The 25,243-nt window shown below is 40.3% G+C and overlaps 1 protein-coding gene across 1 annotated transcript in view; it reads left to right on the top strand.

Moving 5' to 3' along the window:
* Window positions 1–25,243, top strand: part of LOC125242552 — an 84,619-nt gene that overhangs the window by 52,161 nt on the left and 7,215 nt on the right. The window contains exons 3-5 of the mRNA XM_048151314.1: window positions 12,078–12,211; window positions 12,343–12,516; window positions 23,121–23,337. Of these exons, the coding sequence (XP_048007271.1) occupies window positions 12,078–12,211; window positions 12,343–12,516; window positions 23,121–23,337 (525 nt within the window). The remainder of the gene's footprint in view (window positions 1–12,077; window positions 12,212–12,342; window positions 12,517–23,120; window positions 23,338–25,243) is intronic.

A 25,243-nucleotide genomic window follows, 5' to 3' on the forward strand; every position in this document is an offset into this window, starting at 1 on the left:
TTCCAAGCCTGGAGGTTCACTGTCGTGCTCGGCTCAGCTTTCCTCTACCATGGTGGGCTGAGAACACGTGCTTCTTCCATAGCGCCCCATCCAAACTACAATTCCAGAACATTGGCCAACGACGTCGCTATTCTTTACCTGCCTACGTCTATCCAGTTCTCTCACGCGGTTCAACCAGTAGTGCTGCCCTTGGGGCCTTGGAGAAACTTTGACCTACACAACATTTGGGCTTACGCGTCAGGATACGGAAGGTATTCTGACGTGACCAACCCGACTACAAACACTATGGTAAGGAACGTATTTCTCCGAATAATTACAAATGAGGAATGTTTTAGAGTGTACGGCGGTATGGTAACCGAGTCTAACGTTTGTACGAGCGGGCAAGGAGGGGTTGGTATTTGCCGAGGTGACTCGGGTGGGCCGCTGATTGTGCAGAACGCGGGACAAAACGTCTTGGTCGGAGTGAGCTCATTCGTCGCAAGCGACGGATGCAAGCTGGGCCATCCGTCTGCCTTTGCCCGAGTTACTTCCTATGTTGATTGGATCCTCTTGCATTTGTAATGCTAGCGAGAGCGTTTGAAACTCCATGACAATATATTTATTTGAGGAATAATCTTGTTTCGTTGTTTTTGTTCTATTATTTATTATTGTAAGAATAAATCATGTGCAGGAGATTAAATTTTAGTCAATATTAATTTAACGTAGAAATCGTTATAAACGCAGTAATTACTGCTAATAGTGTCTATCGCTCGTTAAGTAACGTATTAGTTTCCAGCAAGCCGTGCCGTGTCACCCCGGAAGCTAATGGCAAATTCAAAATGACTCGGCCTCGGAAATTGACTAATGGAACCAATATCTGTACCTACCTTATAGTAGGTCTACCGCATTAAACCATCGTGATTGGTAATTAGGCAAAGCTTGTGCTTTCATACCTAGGTGCCTATGTTAAAAATAATATACCTATTATACATATTTTTTATGTTAGTGGTCCCATTAAAAATAAGCATCGCATCTTAGGAGTTCTATTTGCAGAAACAGAAAGATGATAATCAATTTCTGGTAATAGCTAAAATCGTACCGGATTTTTTTTTTATGGAGATACCTACATTACTTCTCTATACTTAGTCTAATGCGTCGGGCAGTACCGTTATTACTTGTTCCAAGTACATTATTAAAAAGTCTTTTACTAGAGTGCCCAAATTAGGTACAAGACTTCATTTTGAAACAGAGACATTAATCAAGAAATCTAGCTTATTCTGGCGAGATTCGTGACAGGCATCCCCATCAGCAGTTTAATAACTCGGTGGTTTGTCGGTCAAATCGAACGCTTGACAAATTTCCCGAGGGCTCGTAGTCGACGCATCGTTTAAAATCTGGGTGACCGACCGACCGAAATTACTCGTATTTGTGAAACTTCTATAATTAGATGATTTATTATTCTCACTTTACGCAGATACTATCACTGGTATGATAAACATTTTTAAAAGGAACGTTTTCAGTTGTTTGTTGATAGAGACCGATTAGTGCCTTGAACATGACATGATATAATGTTCCTACAATACAAACAGTCAAAATGTGAGATGGTGTGATAGGTTTTAATCCAAGAAATATAATTTTGGACACCGTATATTTACCATTTTCAGACTTTCAGTATATTTTTTTACTACTTTATATTGTATTTAAACAAGGTCATAGAATATTAAAATAATGACGCATTTTTGTAATTATTGTAACTCCTTCCTATTTATTTCATAAAAATATGAGCACTATAAGCCATCGTACTATAAGCCATCGTAATACTTAAGATGCAGGTACAAGAGTAATCAAACAAGGTGTGAATACAATCTTGAACACTTCACGTGCTTAGCTTACTTCCACTGCTTTTCATATGACGTAAAGGAATACTTGAAACGCGTAACGAGTGGAAAGCGTTGCAAATATGCATAAATATACCCGAAGACACATGAGAACGATAAATATAAAGAAATTTCACCCCGGTGTGTCTTTACAGTACAGAAAACGGATGAGAGGATTCAAACCATATATCAGACAAATCTTGTAGGCGAGGTGTTATGGAACCAGGGTGGCTAGCCGAATGGCACAATCGCTCACGAAACGCTCACGAAACGAAGCGCTAGTAGATATCTATCTCTATCGCGCTTGCGTATTGGCGCGACAGAGCCAGCGGCGTATCGCTTTCGTTTGGCGTCGGAGAAATGCCATTCGGCTACGGGGCCAGGATGCAAATTACCATGAGCACCATAGTCATTTAAGGGATTTTTATTTTGTTACCTTTTTTCCTTCAAGAGTATTAGTATACTTATACAAGAGGTTTTTTTAAATGCGTGGTTATCATATAGGTTTCAACTGCAAAATTACTTGAAGAATTGAAGCATGGCATTTAGATTGCTTGCATGAAAATACTACCTCACCGTAGGTAATGTCGCAGGCGACAGTATTTTCTCCCCAACGTCCTCAAGAAATTCCTCAACTCTAGCTCCACAGATATTATTGGAGTAAAAATGTTTTGTCTCCCGGAGCAATCTCCGTCAAATATCTCTGCGAGCATTAAATCTCGGCGACGATTCTTAACGGTATCGTTAAGCCTGCGTCCCCTTGTAGACCGAGATCCGATTGTGAAATAAAAATACTGTTGAATACTACAACGAAAAACTGTTGTCTCCCGGAAAAAATCTGAGAGCAGCAAAAGAGCTGTCAATCTTTGCAACTAGTCTAAACGGTATCATTAAGCCTGCATTTCCTTGTGGACCGAGAGCTGAGTGGTAAATGAAGTAAGTACCTACACTATTGAATACTGCTATGTAAAAATGTTTTCCCCTCACTAGCTCTGAAACACGTGTTTTGTCCTTTAATACCAGCGGGTAAAAACGCATTTTATCCACTAGTGGGTAAAGTAATTTGACCTTGAATAAAGTTAAATTAACTGCTTTAAAATTGATAAAAGTAGGTGAATCTAGTAATAAAGATGATTTACCACCTGTGGAACTACTGGAAGCAGTGATAAACGCATTTTTTGCGTTGTAGTTTCCTCGCTATAGTGAGGGGAAAAGTTTTGTGTTACACTCGGGTGCAAATGTATTTTACTTCTCGTGTGTTAAAAAACTCGCAAGTTCAGGATTCTATTCTCGAACCACTCGCTTCGCTCGTGGTTCAACTATAGAAACCTTTCACTTGCTCGTTTTTCAATTCCACACTCGGCGTTAAAATACAACTTTGCCCCCTTGTATAACAAATAACTATTTCACCACACCAACAGTTAAAGATCAATTTTGCTTTTCGAAAACGGACAGCAAAATTGCATTTTATCCATTAGAGTGCAAAGTAATTTCATACGAATTTTGCTTAAATCGAAATAAATAATGCTTAAGTCGAAACTGAGGTCCTCTCTCCTCAATAACAAGCCAAGTTCAACAGGTGCAAGCTAACGTATTTAAACACAACAGCCGAGAACCTTAACATTATAATAGTACACCAACTCATTTGTTTATGTGACTGTTTGTGTTCTAAATAAATAAAAAAAAAAAAAATTTTTTTGCCTACGCGTAAGTACCTATAGCATGTATGTAATTATGTAAATAGGTTAAGATATACAATTTAAGGTTGTTTAAAAAATGAGCGCATCTTACCATTAAACGTAAAAGTTTGGCAAGTTTTTAATGAAACAAGATTAGTTTAAGTTGTGTTTCAAAAAAAAAAGAAAAAAAACTTTGATGCCTTGACCTGGCTGGTAGAATTTACCTACAAATACATACATACATACAATACATACAATCACGCCTGTATCCCATAAAGGGGTAGGCAGAGCACATGAACTACTCAAGTTTCAGTGCCACTCTTGGCAAAAAGAGGTTGAAAGAAAACTAAAATTGTGACATTGCAGTGACAGGTTGCCAGCCTCTCGCCTACGCCACAATTTTGACCCATATCCCACAGTCGGCTTCTACGACACCCACGGGAAGAAAGGGGGTGGTGAAATTCCAAAACCCGGCACCACACGGGGCCTACAAATAATTATTTTGAATCATAAATATGTAATAGATTGCTGGATTTGATTTAGTTTGATGTTTTATAGTCAGTATTTTGTTCATGTTGGTGATGTGAAAATTTTTGTGTTTCACTCGGTGGCAAAGTTTGTTAAACCTACGTGCCTTGAACGCAACGCTCAAGATTCCACTTTTTAAACCACTCGCTACGCTCGCGATTCAATGTTGGAATCTTTCGCTTGCTCGGGTATCAATATTAGCACGTGCGTTAAAACGAATAGCTATTTTCTCGGAGCTTTTTCCGTCAAGTATTTCTGTGAGCAGTAATCTCGGCGACGATTCTTAACGGCGTCGTTAAGCCCGCGTCCATTGTAGACCGAGAGCCAAGTGGAAAAACTTTTATCAATACATATTATGATGATAAATAATAATAATAGTGTTTCTTTTCCCGCACGAGTTTGCAAATTATGTAGTACATTTTCTGTCGTGACGAAATTTCAAAGAGACATAATATAATTACTGAAAAACGTCGTATAATACACGTGCGAGGAGGAAATTCGTTACTGTATTCGGTCGTATCGAACTTCCTCTTTTTTCCGCATTTGTATCGTAATGTATTATTATTACTATGAAATGGTGCTATGTAATTAGCAGAGATCGGACGGATTTGCGATATTCTTAGTGACTTACGTCATTTTAATGACTTTTAGTATGAGATGACGCACAAAAATCCGATCTCTGGTAATTAGGTAATAATGTTCTATCTTACGAAGCAATTTTCTTCGAATATCTCTGGGAGCCGTAAATCTGCATAATATTTGTATAATATTTAAATGTAAAGAAAAAGAAAACCGAATTTCCACACTAGTCTCTCGGACTCCCAAGTTCCTCCGTTAGGCCGTCGGCCGTAATGACGGCACCTCCCGGCCGGAATACTTATAAAATAATCTGCGCACCTACTACTAAAGTCTTGACATAAACAAGCAGGAATCCTTTGAGCCGTAGATTGACTGTAAGTAATTTGCTTAATACTTTGAAGATGTTTTGTTTCATATTGTAGCGGCGTTTAATTGGTGAGGCTACTTACATTTGTCCAGAGGCGCTTGTGGGGCCACGTGGAAACACTTTGGGAAAATCCTCACACTAAAACGATTGTCACATATAAACGGAAGCTTAGGTCACTGGTCGGAATATCACTTAAAATGTCAATTTTCACGTTTGTGTCGCGCCGGTGCACCGATAACTATTTTTAATTCGTAATAACGGGAGCGCAGATCATGGCGCTCGCACGGTCGAAGAGAGAGTTTTTTTTATATATCCGCCAGGTGGCGTGGTGGGGCACCGGAAAGTCGCTTTGGGACTTCTGTAATTGCCAGCTCCAAAAAACTGTGCTACATATACATGGAAACAAGTATTCTTTCAAAATTGTGTTGCCTTGTATGTATGAAAATGAAATAACTATTTAACTATATCAAGAAAAGAAATTAAAACTAAAAATCTCTGTTCCTCGATGGAACATGCCGCTCACCTTAAAAGACACGGAGTGACTTTTAAAAGAAAATAAAAAAAAGAAACCATACGAAAGTATACCAAAATATTTTATGAAACTTATATTTAACTTAACATTAAGAGTCGTAACGATTGTATAAGTTTATTCTAAAGGTAAGGGACAGACCTTCACAACAGGTCGTTTGAACAACGTGTTCCCGCTTTTCAATGTTACGACGCGAATAACTTGATCGCTGCCCGGATGGACAGCATGAACGCGCGCGAGTTTCCACTGCAGCGGCGGCAGGTGGTCGTCGCATACCACAACAACAGTACCTTCACGAACGGCGGGACCGCGGTCTTGAAGCCACTTTGTACTTTGTTGCAGTTGATGGAGATATTCACGACTCCATCGACGCCAGAAATGCTGGACAGCTTGCTGTATCCAGCGCCAACGTGTAAGACGATTAGGGTTCTCGTCTATCAGAGAAACGTCCGGTAGGGCCGTTAAGGGCTCACCGATTAAGAAATGGGCCGGCGTAAGAGGTAAAGGATCCGCGGAGTCCGAACTTAGAACGCAGAGCGGACGACTGTTTAATACAGCTTCGATTTGACACGTCAAAGTGTGCATACAATCATATGTTTGCGTTTGTGTACCTATTACGCGATGTAAATGAGTTTTGAAACTTTTAACAGCCGCTTCAAATAATCCACCGAAATGACTAGCATAAGGTGGTTGAAAATGCCAAGTTAATCCTTGTTTTAAAGTTTGTTGATTAAGGGCACTCATGACCGAATCATTACGTAAAAAAGTATATAACTCCTGAAGGTAATTATTACAACCAACAAAGTTACGTCCGCAATCGGTATATATATCCGTACAATATCCTCGACGGGACGTGAAACGTCGCAACGCGGCTAAAAAACCTTCCGTGGAAAGTTCGGAAACTAACTCAAGATGTACAGCTTTAACGCTCATACATACGAAAACTGCAACGTAACATTTTATTATTTTTGCATTACGAACCTTATTAGCGCGTACGTAGAATGGCCCACAAAAGTCACAAGACGTTTTACTAAACACACGTGCGGGGCGTAGCCGAACCGAGGGTAACATTCCTATGCGCGGCTGGCAGCGAGTCGGTCGAGCGCGGAAGCATTTGATACAACGATGTACGCGGAGGCGAACAATATCACGACCAGAGATAATCCAGTATCGCTGTAAGAGCGAGTTTTGCACGCACTGCGAACCGGCATGTAGTTCCTTTATATGCGCATCGTCAATGATAAGATTTGTAAGAGGATGTCTTTTAGGTAAAATCAATTGATGTTTTGATTCAAAAGGTAAAAGTGATTTGTGAATACGTCCGCCGACGCGTAACAAACCATCCCTATCTATAATGGGCGTGAGACGCCGCAAACGAATTGACGGAAGTTTATTTGACGAAATCCTCTTAATGTCGTCTTCGAACACTTTTTGTTGTGTAATCAATATTAGTCGATTTAATGCAAAATTGTACTCTGGTACGGTGACGTACTTTGGGAATGTTTGTTTATGTTTCCTGCATTTATTGTAGAAACGAAATATGACTGCCGTGACGCGAACTAATTTACCTAGCGACGAAAATCGCGTTATAAGAGTGTCGTCGTCCGAGGAAGGAGGCAATGTGGACACACATGCGTAACTAAGACTTGCCGAATCATGTGTATTGCGTTTTTCCTCGTTCGTGTTTACCACCGGTTTTGGTATAGGCCAGGAGTCGCGACTTTGTTGGAGCCATGTAGGACCCTGGAACCACAAGTCATTTTGTACGAGCGCGGCGGGGAGCAGACCGCGAGACGCCGGGTCAGCGCTGTTATCAGCTGACGGGACGTGACGCCAACAGCGCGCCGGGACACGGGACAAAATCTCACTAGTGCGGTTCGAGACAAACGTTTTCCATTCGTGCGGGGGTGACTGAAGCCACGCGAGCACGACGGAACTGTCAGACCATGCGTACACTTGATCGGGGTGAATGTGACCACCGTAAAGATGCATAACTCTTTCAATTAATTTTGATAGGATTACACAACCCATCAATTCCATTCTAGGTATAGTAAGGCATACCCGAAGAGGTGCAACGCGACTTTTAGCCATGACTAAATAGGTTTGAACTCGCCCGGTGTTGTCCGTCAGACGTATATAAACACATGCTGCGTATGCAATTTTGCTTGCGTCGGCAAATCCGTGAATTTCGATTGAATCGAAGTCGTCAGTATTGAAAATATGACGAGGAAAAGAAATTTGCGATAGGAGCGGTAGCTCGTTAATAAAACTCGTCCATGAGTTAATAATATCGATAGGGGTTCTGAGTCCCAGGGAATTTTGGCTAACCATAGCAATTGAATTAAATGTTTGGCAAACAATGTCACCGGAGATAATAACCCGAGGGGGTCGTAAATTTTTGCAATTTCGGAAAGAATCGCCCGCTTTGTACAGGCCTGCGAAGAACTTTGAACTTTGAAACTAAATGCGTCAGATCTTGGATTCCATTGAAGTCCAAGGACCTTGACCCCTTTGTCATTTTCCATTTCGGCAAAATGAACATTTTCGCGCCGCTCACCATGAAACTCTGTCGGTCGCGTGGCAGCGAGAATGGCTGGCGAGTTACTTTGCCACTTTCGCAATTCGAACCCGGCCGTGGCACAAATACCTATCAGCTCCTGCTGCAGATTGAGGGCTTCGGCTAAGGTATCTGCGCCGGTCACCACATCGTCGACGAACACGTCATTTAGGAGGACTGGCGAGGCGAGCGGGAAACGCTCGGCTTCGTCATGCGCGAGCTGTTTAATTGTGCGCAAGGCGAGATAAGGGGAACTACTGATACCAAAAGTAACGGTACGCAGCCTATAATCGCGCAGAGGTTCCTCTGGCGACTTGCGCCACAGGATGCGCTGAAAGTCCCTATCACTCTCACGTACAAGAATATTCCGATACATTTGTTTAATATCAGAACAAAATGCAACTTTATGTACTCGAAATTTTAGAAGTACATCTACTATGTCTAAGTGTAACTTAGGCCCTTTTAGCAACGCATCATTGAGCGCGTAGCCACTCGTTGTGCGACAACCAGCATCATAGACAACACGAGTTCGGGTAGTGTCGGAAATCTTCGACACCGAGTGGTGCGGGATGTAATAACTCGCGCCAGCGGGGGTTATCGTCCGCGAGCTCCATGTGGTTAAGATCCACATACTCCTGGAGGCACGCGTGATACTCCGCCTTCAGCTGGGGGTTTCGTTCTAGACGGTATTCCAGTTTGTGGAAACGTGCTAGAGCAATTTGCCGAGACTCGCCGAGGGGCGGTGCATCGGGCTTGAATGGCAGAGCAACTATGTATCGCCCTGTCTCATCGCGCGTATGCGTCTTTTGGAAAAAGGATTCGCATAGCTTTTCTTCGGGAGTGTAACTCCGCATCTCTGGAACTGACTCCAGCTCCCAAAACTTCTCGAGATTGTCGTTGTCGAACGACGTAAAACAAGTATGGCGTGGAGTCGAAATATTAGAAGTAAAGTTGACTTTACCCCCTAGTAAATAACCAAATACACTATTGATTGCGGTGGGTGTGCCAGGTTTACCCCTGACTATACCCTCGCGAATGACATCCATGAAAATGTCCTCGCCAAGTATCATGTCAACCGGCTGAGGTTTATGAAATTCAGGGTCGGCTAGAGCGAGCCCTTGCAAATGAGGCCATTCCCCGTACGGTGCTAGTGGTACACTAGGCATTTGACGGGTTAATTTTGACAAAATAGTAGCCTCCAAAGGAATACTTGGACTTTGTTTGCCCTTGGGCGAAATTGAGCACACGAAGGTACCCCTAGGGTTGAGCGGTAAATCACCGACACCTACCAACGGCTCGCTGACATTTCGTCGCGGTAAATTTAATCGTTGCATACACGATTCAGTAATAAGAGCTGCTTGTGAGCCCCCGTCTAACATACAACGAATTGTAGCAATTTTATTACCTTCGTAATAAAGGTCAACCAACGCAGTTGACAGTAACACCGTATGAGGCTCAATACCTAAACCTAGATTATTTTGATTCACGCCGTGAACAGCTGATGGGCTCGGGACAGCGCCCGCGCCGGGCTGCGACTGCTCCGTTAGAGCGAGCGAGACGGCAACTAGTTCCGCGGCTTCATTGTTCGCCGGGAAGGGTCGCGTACGCGTAAGGTCCGAATCTAAATGAATTAAGGTGTGGTGCTTCTTATTGCACTTACGACACTTAAAACTTGATTTACAATTACGTAAGTCATGTCCGGAACATAAACAATTATAACAAATGTTATTTGTTTGAACAAATGTGAATCTATCTTTAGTAGACAAATTTAAAAACTCCAAACATTTGTGAAGGGCATGCGAGCCTTTGCACTTCACGCAAGATCGAACCTTATTCGTATCGACATACGGTCGAGTTTGGTCTGACGTATTCGTAATTAAAACCCGTTTAGGTGTAATTTGATTTGAAATTAAATTATTTTTATTTGTTGTACTTAAGGAATTATTTTTTGTGGACTGTATATGGGAAACTGTAATCATCTGTTCCGCCGTAAGTTCGCGCTCTAAGAATGTTATTAAGGTTTGGACTTTAGGTATTTCACTTGGGTTGGTTAAAGAACGTTCATATTCTTTTCGCGTATTAACGGGAATTTTACGTAATAATAAATTTAACAGAACGAAGTCCCATTCTTTAACCGGAAACTCCAAAACTTCAAGTGCTTTAATATTTTCGTGGTAAACATTAAGCAAATTTCGCATAGCAACAACTGATGAGCGCGCGGAACAAGAATCGATATCGAATAATTTATCTAGATGTTGTGACGCAATAATGCGTTTGTTGTCATAACGGGATTTTAGAACATCGATCGCAATTGAATAATTACTTTCCGTTATGGGAATTGATTTAATTAAATTAAATGGTTCGTTTTTAACCGAAAGTAGTAAATACCTAAACTTTTCCGCGTCAGTGTAGGCATTGTTGTTGTGGACCAACGATTGAAATAAGTCGAAAAAAGCGGGCCAGCCAGTAGGTTCACCGTGAAATTCAGGAAGCGACAATTTAGGCAAGTTTCGACGGTCGTTCATAAACGTGTCGTGTTGGCTAGGCACAGGAATGCGGCTCGCTCGCCGCTTTTCTACATCTACCTCCTTTAGGTTATTTAAATGCGTAACTATCGCGTAATATAAATCGTTGAAATCATTTCGAATCTTAATGTTGGCTTCTTTGTTGAAGCTATTAGACTTAATTAATGCCTTTTCGATCTTAGTTTGAATTTTGGTAAACTTTCGCTGGTGCGCTGTTAAATCGGAAGTTCTTGAACGAAATTGTTCTATATTCGTTGCTGCGAACTGTAATGTTCGTTTTAATTCGTCGAGAATTAGATCTCGCTCGAATAAATCTTGTGTCATACACGATGTGTCGGTTTCGACACCGTCTGTAGGATTCGGTACCATTTTGCCGTGAGCAAAGATGGCGGAAATTACAATGAAAAATTGAACTACAAACGTATGTAATTGGAATGATGGGTACGTAATACCGCAAAATACACGGGCAACACAACGTGAGAAAGAAAAATCCGGATCGAACGGATCAAAAAACTATATGTAGCGGCGTTTAATTGGTGAGGCTACTTACATTTGTCCAGAGGCGCTTGTGGGGCCACGTGGAAACACTTTGGGAAAATCCTCACACTAAAACGATTGTCACATATAAACGGAAGCTTAGGTCACTGGTCGGAATATCACTTAAAATGTCAATTTTCACGTTTGTGTCGCGCCGGTGCACCGATAACTATTTTTAATTCGTAATAACGGGAGCGCAGATCATGGCGCTCGCACGGTCGAAGAGAGAGTTTTTTTTTATATATCCGCCAGGTGGCGTGGTGGGGCACCGGAAAGTCGCTTTGGGACTTCTGTAATTGCCAGCTCCAAAAAACTGTGCTACATATACATGGAAACAAGTATTCTTTCAAAATTGTGTTGCCTTGTATGTATGAAAATGAAATAACTATTTAACTATATCAAGAAAAGAAATTAAAACTAAAAATCTCTGTTCCTCGATGGAACACATATTTTACCTTGGGCGCCTTTTATTTAAGCCCAAATCGTTTACAATTTTTAAATTAAGGAGTGAATCATTTATCTCCCAGTTGGGGAAAGGGTTTGCGTTTTTTTCCTTATATTTAATTTTAATAATAGTTAGCCTAGTTATTAAATAATTTGAAGTTATGTTGTTCTCTTTTACAGGTGACAATCCTCAACCGGCCAACATACTCGCTCAAATATTGACTGGAAGAGATCCCTTATAGGGATAAATTCACCTTTGTTCGTGTGTCCCTTTCCGACGTATTGGTGTGGTAGAAAGGGACAAACGAACTTTATCGGCTTGATATTTAGTGAACGTTTATAAAAAAGGGGTAAAACTATACTGTATTGTTATGCCCTAACTTGTCTTATGTACATAGGTACAATAAAGTGTCTACATACATACATGCACATGCATATTCATCAGCCTATTTGAACAAATAATATTTTTTCCACAGATCCCCAGAAACATCACCCACGCATTGACTTCCCAACACGCCACCTCGTCTCCGGAGAGACCCTTCGGGCCAACTGCACGACTGCCCCCGCATTCCCCGCGCCTCATATCACCTGGTTCATCAATGGAAAGAAGGTACCACTTGTTCCATTCATTGGGAGTGTTCTGGAGTTCTGGAGTCTTTCCCAACCTCCTTTCCGGAGAAACACGTCCGGCCTACTGAATCCATTTTAGAGTCACAATAACGGATATTATTGTTCTTCTAGACTGACGAGCTGCTGGCCCACTCGCACAAGTACCGCGTGCCTATGAGCGAGCGAAACGGACGACGGCTGCGACTCGAACACGAGTCCAGCACGCCGCCGCCGCTGCTGACGCTAACACACACTTCGCACGCTGCTACGCGAGCTCCCGGCTGCAGCCTTAGAGAGCATGCTAAAGTAAGTTCTAGATGAAACCGATGTCATCACACTCATCACTGATAAGTGTGTGCAGTGTGGCTTGATGAGTCAAACACGCCGCCGCCGCTGCTCACGTTAACACACTTCGCACGGTGGTACGAGAACTCGCGGCTGCAGCCTTAAGAGAGCACGCTAAAGTATGTGCTAGATGAAACTGCTGCGCCAATGTGGGACATAGCTCGACGCAGCTGCTGGATTTGTGCTTCTGGAAATCTTGTATAGTTACAGTATAGTTTTTCGGGTTATTAAGAATAAAACTGTTGCACCAGCTTAACAGCTTTTTATTCACTTCTCACGTAGTCGAAAATAACTCATACGCAAAATGTATCATACAATTCAAATTCTTGACGTGACAGAACGAAGACAGAATAGACAGGCGGCACAGGCCTGCGCGCATCGCGCATCGGCCAGTGCTCGCCACATGCTCGACTCGAGCACGAATCCAGCAGCTGCTCAGTCTTCGCTCTTCGCAAGTAGAAAGCAAGAATTATCTCACAGCAACCTAGAGCACTAACCACCACTTTTCTCTGCTCGAGGGCTTGGTTACTTTTTTCTGTCGTGCATGATTTCTATTTCAGTTTATAATTATAATAATCGGTTATGGTCCAAGAGCTGGCAGGATTTTGGAGTAGGTCCTTGAGGCAACCTGGAAAGGTGCTCAGATGCTTCTCTGATCATAGCCAACATCAGGTCTGCAAGTCTGGCAGCTGGGGAGCGGGCGGGGCTTTATCGAGCTATGAATTTTTAAAGATTTAATTTTTTGAGGCCCAAAAAAGGTGTTTGAGGCAACCTGGAATTATTAAAAAGTGAAAATAGAGTTCCTCAGAAGTCGCATAGTATTTATGCCAGATCATTTGGCCGGGTCCTTCACCGTGCCAGAACGGTACAAAGTGGTAAAAAAAAAAAATTCCAAAAAAGGTTCTTGAGGCAGTCTGTCATTTTTACCAGTGAAAAATGAGGGTCTAAATAGCCATGGAAAAATAATGCCATGACATGAGGTGGGGTCCGTACCCTGCCATTCGATCTTGAAAGTCAATTTTTTAGTTTTTCGTAAATAACTCGTAAACGGTGGCCCACAGCAAAAAAATATGTTAAACAGAAAATATCTACATAAAATTTTCTACAAGAAAGGTTATGTACGTTTTTTCGATAGTATCAATATATAAATGGATAATTTAGTAAGAAAGTTTTTTTAATCGATTACATGCTCCGTTTTTCGTCAATACCTCGTAAACGGTGGCCCACAGCAAAAAATTATGTTAAACAGAAAATATCTACATAAAATTTTCTATAAGAAAGGTTATATAACTTTTTTCGCTAGGATCAATTTTTTAGTTGGAAAGTATTTTTAAATAGATATTTGGGCCGTTTTTTGTTGATAACTCAAAAACGGTGGCTCACAGCCAAAAATAATGTTAGACAGAATTAATCTACATAATATTTCCTACAAGAAAGGTTCTATACGTTTTTTCGCTAGAATCAATATTTTAGTTGGAAAGTATTTTTAAATACATTTCATGGGCAGTTTTTTGTTAATAACTCGAATTCGGTGGCTCACAGCCAAAAATAATGTTAAACAGAATTAATCTACATAATATTTCCCACAAGAAAGGTTCTATAACATTTTTCGCTAGAATCAATATTTTAGTTGGAAAGTATTTTTAAATAGATTACATGGGCCGTTTTTTGTTAATAACTCGAAATCGGTGGCTCACAGCCAAAACTAATGTTACACAAAATTAATCTACATAATATTTCCTACAAGAAGGGTTTTATAACATTTTTCGCTAGAATCAATATTTTAGTTGGAAATTATTTTTAAATAGATTTCATGGGCCGTTTTTTGTTAATAACTCGAAATCGGTGGCTCACAGCCAAAACTAATGTTACACAGAATTAATCTTCATAATATTTCCTACAAGAAAGGTTCTATAATATTTTTCGCTAGGATCAATATTTTAGTTGGGAAGTATTTTTAAATAGATTTCATGGGCCGTTTTTTGTAAATACCTCGTAAACGGTGGCCTACAGCTAAATAAAATGTTCACGAGAAAAAAATCTACATAAGATTTCCTACAAGAAAGGTTCTATACGTTTTTTCGCTAGAATCAATATTTTAGTTGGAAAGTATTTTTAAATGGGCCGCTTTTTGTTGATAACTCAAAAACGGTGGCTCACAGCAAAAATAATGGTATACAGAATTAATCGTCATAATATTTCCTACAAGAAAGGTTCTATAAGATTTTTCGCTAGGATCAATATTTTAGTTGGAAAATATTTTTAAATAGATTTCATGGGCCGTTTTTTGTAAATACCTCGTAAACGGTGGCCCACAGCTAAATAAAATGTTCACGAGAATAAAATCTACATAAAATTTCCTATAAGAAAGGTTCTATACGTTTTTTCGCTAGGATCAATATTTTAGTTGGAAAGTATTTTGAAATAGATTACATGGGCCGCTTTTTGTTAATAACATCAAAAACGGTGCCCCATTACCAGAAATAATATAAAACAGAAATAATCTATATAATATTTGCTACAAGAAACGTTATGTATGATTTTTCGTTAGGATCAATATTTTAGTAGGACAGTATTTTAAATAGATTACACGAGCCGTTTTTTGCAAATAACTCGAAAACGGTGGTCCACAGCTAAATCAATCTTCAACGGGAATAACAAACATAAAATTTGCTACAATAAAAGTTTTGTACGTTTTTTCGCTAGGAAAATCCTAAAATTGATAATGATAACGTTAAAAAATATTATTATATTTAAATAGATTTATTTATTTATTTACACAAAGAAAATTACACAGTATGACAGTATACAAAACTAAAGCACCGTGAATTTCAAATAAACATTACAACAAGTAACACAAAATTAAATATTAAATAAACAGCAAAATCAAAACATTACATACCATAACATAACTAATAAATAACAGATGAAGGCCTAGCATCCAATCCCACACAAAACCTCATGCATTCGTCACGTATAAACGCCCATCTGCTCGCAAGAATATCAACATTAGGTGCCACGTCTAAAAACTCATTCACTATTTGCAGTGCACGAACTAGCGGTTACTTGCGGCAAAACACGGTTCGAGCGGCCGGCACCGCCAGTAGGGGTTATATGCTTTTCGTGAATGTAGGCATCACGAAAAGCATATTTCGTCACAGAGGGAACAAATAGACGGACCAGCTGGGATACTAAAACCGGGCAATCTGACTCCCCCTTCAAAATACCACATGCAACAGACATCAGCACGACATAACGCCTAACTTCTAACGAGAAGAAACCCAACGTCCCCAAAAGGAAATTTGTTGGGTACAAGAATCGGTAATAGTAATACCCGTACATTTTTTTATAAAAGAAACGCAAAAATGTTTTTTTGGACCTTTTCGAGCAGCAGGATGTAGGGCGCTTCATGGGGATTCCAAACGGCTGAGGCTGTCTCAAGCTTACTTCTCATGAGGGCAGTATAAAGAAGCTTTATGTCCCTGGGATTGTCAAATTCTTTGGCGTTGCGGACAACAAACCCAAGCCTGCGGTAACAGTCTGCAGCAAGCATTGTCATGTGCTCATGAAAGTTAAGGTGGGAATCTAAAACAACCCCCAAGTCCCGTATCAATGTGACACGGGCGATGGGTTTCCACCCCAGGAGATACTGCCTACACAGGGGACTACGCGCTTTACAAAAAGTAATAACCGCACAGTTGTCAACATTGAACTGAAGTTTCAGAAGTTTGTTTACAAGACTCAATTCATAAACCCGATCAATATCACTTTGTAAAGATTGTAAGTCAGAATCTTCCTGGACCCTGTAAATTAGTTTCAGGTCGTCAGCATAGAGTAGGCATTGCGCATGCTTAGGCACCAAGGCCAGATCATTGACCATAACACCAAAGAGCAGAGGACCCAGAATAGAGCCCTGACTGACCCCGGAACGGGTGGGGTAGGCACTCGACACAAAGCATCCGTGCTGCACATATTGCCGTCTATCACGTAGATAACTAGCAAAAAGGCAAAACAGTTTAGGCGAGAAACCAATGCTGCATAATTTGCTTAAGAGTACGTCGTTATCTACGCAATCAAAGGCTTTTTTTAAATCAAAGTACAGCACGTCCACCTGCATCCCTCTATCAAAGTAGCGCGAAACGGAATCAACCAAGGTTAAGAGGCCTTATTCCTAAAGAAGAGCGTTTTTTGCAAAATGTAACATTTTTCATTCAAAACTATAAAGAAACTATACTTAAGTGATTTTTAAAAAACTGATAATGTTCCTAAAAGAACATATCTTAAGCTAGTTAATCATAATATAATATTTTAAAATATGTCTTTTTATACTTAAAACAAATCAGTTTTTTCGGTAGACGTTTTCAAATTTCGTAGTAAAAACCGGCCAAGTGCGAGTTGGACTCGCCCACCGAGGGTTCCGTACAAACTTTCAACCGAGTTCCGTACAAACTTTCAATGGTTAAAATAATCATACTACTTATACTCATATTCATTTATTCATATTTGTAACGCCATTTTACACGTCAAGATTTGATTTAAAAAAATAATATTTATACAGCAATAATACTTAGAGAATAAATAGACAGAAGATTGAAATTACAAAAAGTTAGGCAATATTCACATAAAAAATGCACAAAAATATTTTTCTAATTAGGTAATAAAAAAATTGTCATTAGTGTAGAACGGGTGCTCGACCAGCCAATTTTTTAAGCGATAGGTACTTAAAGTTCGACACACTAGGCGCTTCAACCACATATTGCGGCAATTTATTATAGACGGCAGGGTCCATCACATGTGTTAATTTGACCGTAAATTGGATTTCGCCAATTTACGGTCGATACCTACTAACTTTCCGGCATTTCGAATGTTGTACTTGGAACACATGTTGTTAGTTTTGTCACAGAATATATTATGTATAATAGTACGATGACGCCATTCTAAATTCTTACCTACATTAACAAACGGACCGCACGCGAGCAGCCAACATTGAATTTTTCCCCTCACTAGCTCGGAAACACGTGTTTTGTCCTTTAATACCAGCGGGTAAAAACGCATTTTACCCACTAGTGAGTGGGTAAAGTAATTTGACCTTGAATAAATTCAAATGAACTGCTTTAAAATTGATAAAAGTAGGTGAATCTAGTAATAAAGATCATTTACCACCTGTGGAACTACTGGAAGCAGTGATAAACGCATTTCTTGCGTTGTAGTTTCCTCGCTACAGTGAGGGGAAAAGTTTTGTGTTACACTCGGGTGCAAATGTATTTTACTTCTCGTGTGTTAAAAAACTCGCAAGTTCAGGATTCTATAAATAACTCGCAAGTTCATGATTCTTCAAATAACTATTATACAAATAACTATTATTGCGCCGCGCGAAGGTCGTCGCCAATGAATGGGCCGCGAACTCGCGGCCGCTGACATGTACTTGTAGCGCGGCGATAGAATCGCGGAGTGAGCCGCCCCTGGTTTTGTATGCTGCCAAGTTCTCTCTTACATAAATGGCTACCTGCATGATAACTATTGCAGGCAGTGTAATGAGTGTAAAGCTAGGAACATACTACGCGGATGTCCGATTGTCCGTCGTAAATCGACCGCGACCGCGACCGAACAGTGTGCACGGAACAAAACATCCAGCGAGCCAGATTTCGAACGGACGTCCATGCGCTCAAGGCCACGTCCACGTCCGTCGACCGATAGTTTGCACGGTTAAGTGTATATTCATTGTCCAGATCCCCGTCCGCGGTCGATTTACGACGGACGTCCGCGTAGTGTGTTCCTAGCTTAAGGATTCTTATTTTTTAAAGAGTTCTTTGGCCGGAGTGTCTACTGTCTACAGGTACCTGAGCAACGATCCTGACAGCTCGTTTCTGAAAGCGAAAGACCCTCTCCCATTCAGGACAACATCCCCAGACCAGACCTCCGCAACGTACTGTATTAATGAATGGACAGTGGCGAAATAGCATGTCCGGGCTACTTCTGGAGCCACAGACTTTGCAACTCGACCTAAGGCAAAGCACGCACTGCCCCGACTACCACACGGTTTATCTACTTGCTGGTCCCATTTTAAGCCCTGATCAATCTTTAAACCTAGGAAAGTAGTCGTGGATGCCTGTTCAAGTATTTTTCCATTAATTATGAACTATCAACGGCGTGGTCATGCGGCCCGAAAGATTAAAATGCACAAAGTGTAATTAAAATGTTGGCAGCCTGTATCGCAACTGGAGGACCTACGGAAGTAATTAGGACAATAGATCCTTCCTCCTTCCTCCTTCCTTCCTTCCTCCTCCTTCCTTCGGTCCTTTGAGTCGTCGGCACCCAGGCCCCTTCTAAGTACAGGTTTGTACAAGTTTCTAATGAGTCGACTCGGCAACGCACATGTGCCACTCCTTGAGTGGCAGGCGTCCATATGTAACAGTGACCGCTTTCCATCAGGCGGACCGTATGCATGTTTGCCACCTACGTGGTACAAAAAAAAAATCTCGACGAATTCACCTTAAACATTAAAAACTAAATCAAAATCGATTGATTCGTTCGGGAGCTATGATGCCAGACAGACATGTCAAGCGTCAAACCTATTATTATTATAACACTCCGTCGTTTTTGCGTTGGTGGTTAAAAACAAGAAACCTCCTTCAAAACTATAATAAAACACAACTTTCTATGAAAATCGGTAAAGTGCGAGTCGGATTTCGACATTTCCATACAAAAAGGTCATGAGCGCCTGACGACATGTGATAGCAACGTACACTAGATTTGTACTTTAAAGATTTTGCGTATATTTTGGAAACTATAAGAGATAGAGCAAATAGACTTCAGATTTTGGTTGTCGGTGGCACAATTTTTTTGTTTTCGTATATATACACCATTTTTTGGACCTATTAGGGCAATATTATGGTCAGTGCAGTTCTAAACAGTCTTAAGCGCCTCTTTTTTAGTAGGAACTTAAGTCATTTTGGCAAATGATTAAAATTTTTAACAATTTCTAAACAGAAATGAATTTCTTTCTACCTGTCCATGGCGCTCACAAAATTTCAAAACATTTAGTAAGTACTTGCAGCGGCAGTGAGTGAAAATCTCAATTTGAGTTTTTTTCTCTTAAGTCCGACTTACGCTTGACTGTAGATTTCTAATAGGTTTTCCTGTAATCTACAGGTAGAGGGCTATCTCGTGTATTTTTTTGAAAATTTTACGCTAAGTAGTTTCGGAGATAAGGGGGGGGAATGGTAATTTTTCTTAAATAACTTCTAAATTACCAAAATAAAAACTATAAAAAAAATATATTTGAAATGCTTATAAAATGCTCTTTCATTTGATATGTATCACAATATAGTTCTAATAACTTTGATTTTTAATTTTCAATTTTACCCCCAAAAGTGCCCTTTTATGATTAAATTTCGTTTAATTTCATTTGATTATATTGCATGTCCGTCTTTGGGCCACAGGTTTACATACGTGTGCCAAATTTCAAGTAAATCGGTCCAGTAGTTTCGGAGAAATCGGCTGTGACAGAGGGACAGACAGACACGCGAGTGATCCTATAAGGGTTCCGTTTTTCCTCTTTGAGGTACGGAACCCTAAAAAAGGGTCTGATGATGGTATCTTGGAGAAATCGAGGGAACTCTTCAAATGTTATAGGCACATGTAAGGTTTTTAGTGTATTTTTCAAAGGTACACCAGTATTTACGCCTGACGGTAGTAATTTTATGTGGCTGAGCTGATGATGGAAGGTCAACTCCTCAATGGTTAGGAGTTAAAGGATAATTCTTTCACTACTGTACATATATTCGGACTGATACATATAATATCACTAAAAATCAACAAATAAATTAACTTTTTAACAAAAAATAAAACCGCCTTCAAAAACAAGCGCGTTACAAAACACGGAGAAACTAAAAAGCCAAAAATAACAAACCTTTGAATTCAGATTTCTTATCAGATTGCAATAATCTAAACATCCAAATTATAAACAAATCAATTATTTTTGAAGGCGGGGCCAGCCTGCGTATGGTTGGGAGGGGCAAACAGGTCTGGTACCGACTTCAAAAATAATTGATTTGTTTATAATTTGGATGTTTAGATTATTGCAATCTGATAAGAAATCTGAATTCAAAGGTTTGTTATTTTTGGCTTTTTAGTTTCTCCGTGTTTTGTAACGCGCTTATTTTTGAAGGCGGTTTTATTTTTTAAAGCACCTAAAATTCGAATAAAATACACTGTGTTGATACGGGCCCGCTCAGTCTGCGCCGAGCGCTCGTAGGTCGTAGACAACGGACTTGCGTTCGATCGTCCGGCGCTCCTTGCTTTCGTAAGTAGCTAGATAGTTCGGAGAAATGCTGTATACTGCGACTTAACAAATCTTGATCCCGTGGGTGGCAAACAGGCATACGGTCTTATATATAGCTGCAACCCCACTGATTTCTAACCTCTCCCTATATCTGGAGAACGGCTGAACCGATTTCGACGGTCGAAGTGTCTTTGTATAGAGGGAGCGGGGAGACGTGTGAAAAAAATATGGAATCTGGTCTGCGACTCTTGGGTCAAAAAATGTTGGACGGCCTGGCTAAACGGGGGGAGATATTGGGGGGTGCTCGACCAAATGTCATAGAGGACCCTGGGCAGTTTTTGAGGCCGCCATTTTTTTTTCAAAATGGCCGACTTGTTTTTTGTCGATTTTTCAAGTTTATCCTAGAGTGCTCAAATTTTGGTCATAGAATCTCTCTAGGGTCTAGATTAGAATGATATAAAAAAAATTTGAAAAATGCTACAAATGGGAAAAAAATTTCCACTTTTTTTGTATCGCAACTTTTAAACCGTAAGAGATAGCCGGGGGGTGCTCGATCAAATGTCATACAGGAGCCCGAGTAGAAAAAAGTTGCATCAAAAAAATTCAAAATGGCCGACTTTTTTTTTCTAGTTGGTCCGAGCGCGCTGAAATTTTGCATACGGAGAGGTATGGGCCCCTAGAATACAAATGTCAAAAAAATTTTTTCGAAAATCCAAGATGGCCGCCGTTATGGCAAAATAATTTTTTCAAGTATTTTCGCGAGCCCGAAGGGCGAGCTTCAGGGTGGGAGGCCGAAGGCCGACCCCGCGGAGGGCCGCAGGAACGGAGCTCACCTTTAGGCTCCTACCCGGGCCAAATCAAAGTAATTTCACTGCGGGCATAAAGTGCTCCCATACAATTTCCTTACAAAAGTGTCTTAAACAAGCGTAACCGGCGGGCCGAAGGCCCAACGGTGGAGCTTCGAGCCGAGCGAAGGCCGAAGGCCGAGCTCCGCGTAGGGCCTAAGGCCCGGAGCGTCCCTGATGGACTCGCCGGCGGTCCGGGAAGTTGGAAAAATACTTTCCAACTAAAATATTGATCCTAGCGAAAAATATTAAAGAACCTTTCTTGTAGGAAATATTATGAAGATTAATTCTGTGAAACATTAGTTTTGGCTGTGAGCCACCGATTTCGAGTTATTAACAAAAAACGGCCCATGAAATCTATTCAAAAATACTTTCCAACTAAAATATTGATTCTAGCGAAAAATGTTATAGAACCTTTCTTGTAGGAAATATTATTTAGATTAATTTTGTATAACATTATTTTTGGCTGTGAGCCACCGATTTCGAGTTATTAACAAAAAACTGCCCATGAAATCTATTTAAAAATACTTTCCAACTAAAATATTGATCCTAGCGAAAAATCTTATAGAACCTTTCTTGTAGAAAATATTATGTAGATTAATTCTGTCTAACATTATTTTTGGCTGTGAGCCACCGTTTTTGAGTTATCAACAAAGAACGGCTCAAATATCTATTTAAAAATACTTTCCAACTAAAAAATTGATCCTAGCGAAAAAAGTTATATAACCTTTCTTATAGGAAATTGTATCTAGATATTTTCTGTTTAACATAATTTTTTGCTGTGGGCCACCGTTTACGAGGTATTGACGAAAAACGGAGCATGTAATCGATTAAAAAAAACTTTCTTACTAAATTATCCATGTATATATTGATCCTATCGAAAAAACGTACATAACCTTTCTTGTAGGAAATTTTATGTAGATATTTTCTGTTTAACATATTTATTTGCTGTGGGCCACCGTTTGCAAGTTATTTACGAAAAACTAAAAAATTGACTTTCAAGATCGAATGGCAGGGTACGGACCCCACCTCATGTCATGGCATTATTTTTCCATGGCTATTTAGACCCTCATCTTTCACTGGTAAAAATGACAGACTGCCTCAAGAACCTTTTTTGGAATTTTTTTTTTACCACTTTGTACCGTTCTGGCACGGTGAAGGACCCGGCCAAATGATCTGGCATAAATACTATGCGACTTCTGAGGAACTCTATTTTCACTTTTTAATAATTCCAGGTTGCCTCAAACACCTTTTTTGGGCCTCAAAAAATTAAATCTTTAAAAATTCATAGCTCGATAAAGCCCCGCTCCCCAGCTGCCAGACTTGCAGACCTGATGTTGGCTATGATCAGAGAAGCATCTGAGCACCTTTCCAGGTTGCCTCAAGGACCTACTCCAAAATCCTGCCAGCTCTCCGTCTATTACATAAACTTCCAGTTGCACGACTCGCACGACCACGAGCCGAACGTCATCCATGCGTCGTCGCGGCACCGGAGCAGGACCCGATCCCGGCCGGACCGGGAGCTGTACGTCACGGTGTCGGAACTGCAACTGGTGGCCACCGGCCGGCTCGAGATCACGTGTGTCAGCACCATTCCGGAGTTCCGGAGCATCCATGATAGGTTCGCGGACCAGAGGAACGATACTGTCATTGGTGAGTGTCCTTAAAGATTTGACGGTGTTTCAAGCGGTAAAAAATCCTTCTGAGTTCTGTAGCTAAAAAAATACGTTGGTAAATACTTACCCGGGTATTTCGTCTGCTGCGTTTGCTCCTAGATAAAAAACGCACACTGTCAGTCGACTTGCATGTGCATATTTACTAGGTAGGCAGTTATGTACCTATATACCTGCGATAAGTTAAAACAGCCCTTCTTCTGATATTCAAAATCTTATATTTGCATCAGACGCTAGTCTTGTTATTACTACTACAGTCGATGCTGCGTTGGTTATTATTGGAGGTAATAAATTTCCTACGCACGGCGTATCTAGCTGGAATCGATCGTTCCATATCCATAGCATTTCAAGTCAAGAATATTGTTTTAAGCAGATTCACAAATAAAATCAATAACGCCTCTTTGGCCAAATACATAGGCAGAAAATCGCGGGGCAGTTAGTGCGTTTTCACATTATCCGATCCGATCCACCATCTTGGATTTTTGCCTTTGAAATCCTTCCGAAATCCGATATCGGATCGGATAATGTGAAAACGCACTTACTCGTACATTACTTAAATTACTTTCCTTAATGCTTGGAAGTTTATATGGGTTGTAAATCGCATTGTAGTGTTGTTTTATTTCTTTAGTGGTGTTGGTTTATTTCTTTAGTGATCTTAACGACCCGTTTGAACGGCTATATCGTTAACGTATTTACTAGGTAGTTAAATTAACAGCGATAGTTGTAAACTTGGGGTCATCACAAAGCAGTATAAATAATAAGAGTGAATTAACTTCAAAATGCTGCTTCATTTTATAAAACATCACCTACTCTATTTTCTAGAGTAAAATCAGGACTTTCATTTAGGACGTCTACCTTTGTCAAAATGATATGAAAACAACCTGTAAATCACAATCCAGCAAGGGTTGGCGTTCAAGATATCCCCAAAAGAGCAACCGAGATGTTCTTTATAGCTCATCGCGCGAAGAATCCTCGGTCTGCCCGAAAGGGCTTGCGGGCGAAACTTTGAAAATAATGTGACACTATCTGTGCAAGAACCCTCTCGGCGGGCGCTTGATAATATACCCTCGGCCGGAGATATGAATCGAGTTTTATGTACTTGGAGTTTGATATAGAAATTGCCTGATCGCGGCTCGCTAATGGGTATTGGAGTTACGTAACTTTTAGTAAACGTCAAGCCGTATTCCGTGATATTGATGATTTCTCTTATCGCTGGGTCTATGTATACCTTTTTGGTAAGTGAGCGTTTGGGACTACCCGAACATTTTATGCGAGTCAAAACCAGGGACCGGAACCGCTTACCATAACCGGGGTTTTTCATAGGCTTATTTTAGAAGTTGTTTTAAAAACCCCAACCATAATGGTAACCTTTTGTAAGGGTAACTTTTTGATAGGGTAAGCCTATCTGATACAGTTAACTTAATTAACCTCTAACCAAAATCAAACCCAGTCTTAAAGGTTACCCTATCATTTTAGTTATTAAACCGTTTAAGCAATTTTAATCTCTGCGCACATTGAAATTCAACTTACTATTGAATAACCATAGCGAGTACAAGCTCATACGTCCGTCTCTAAACAAGTTTTAACGTCGCTTTATGTCAATTCAAACAATATTGGACTTTAAAACCTATTTATAAAGTTCTACTTATTAAACATAACTGACCTGAATTATCATAGTGTGTTTTGGCATTGAATGCATTCGTAGCGCGCGCCGGGTCGTTCTATTGTTTATCTATCTTTATGTTTATATCTGTGCGTTTCCGAACAATTATAGTTTTGGCTTTTTAAAGATCAACCTTTTGTTTGGCCGTCGGACCATCTCAGCAAAGACGCTCATACTTGAGAGCAAATTTTAGTAAAGAACTAACTAAAAAAAATATTGTGAA

Source organism: Leguminivora glycinivorella, chromosome 1 (assembly GCF_023078275.1).
Source record: "Leguminivora glycinivorella isolate SPB_JAAS2020 chromosome 1, LegGlyc_1.1, whole genome shotgun sequence".
NCBI classification, from domain to species: Eukaryota; Metazoa; Arthropoda; class Insecta; order Lepidoptera; family Tortricidae; genus Leguminivora; species Leguminivora glycinivorella.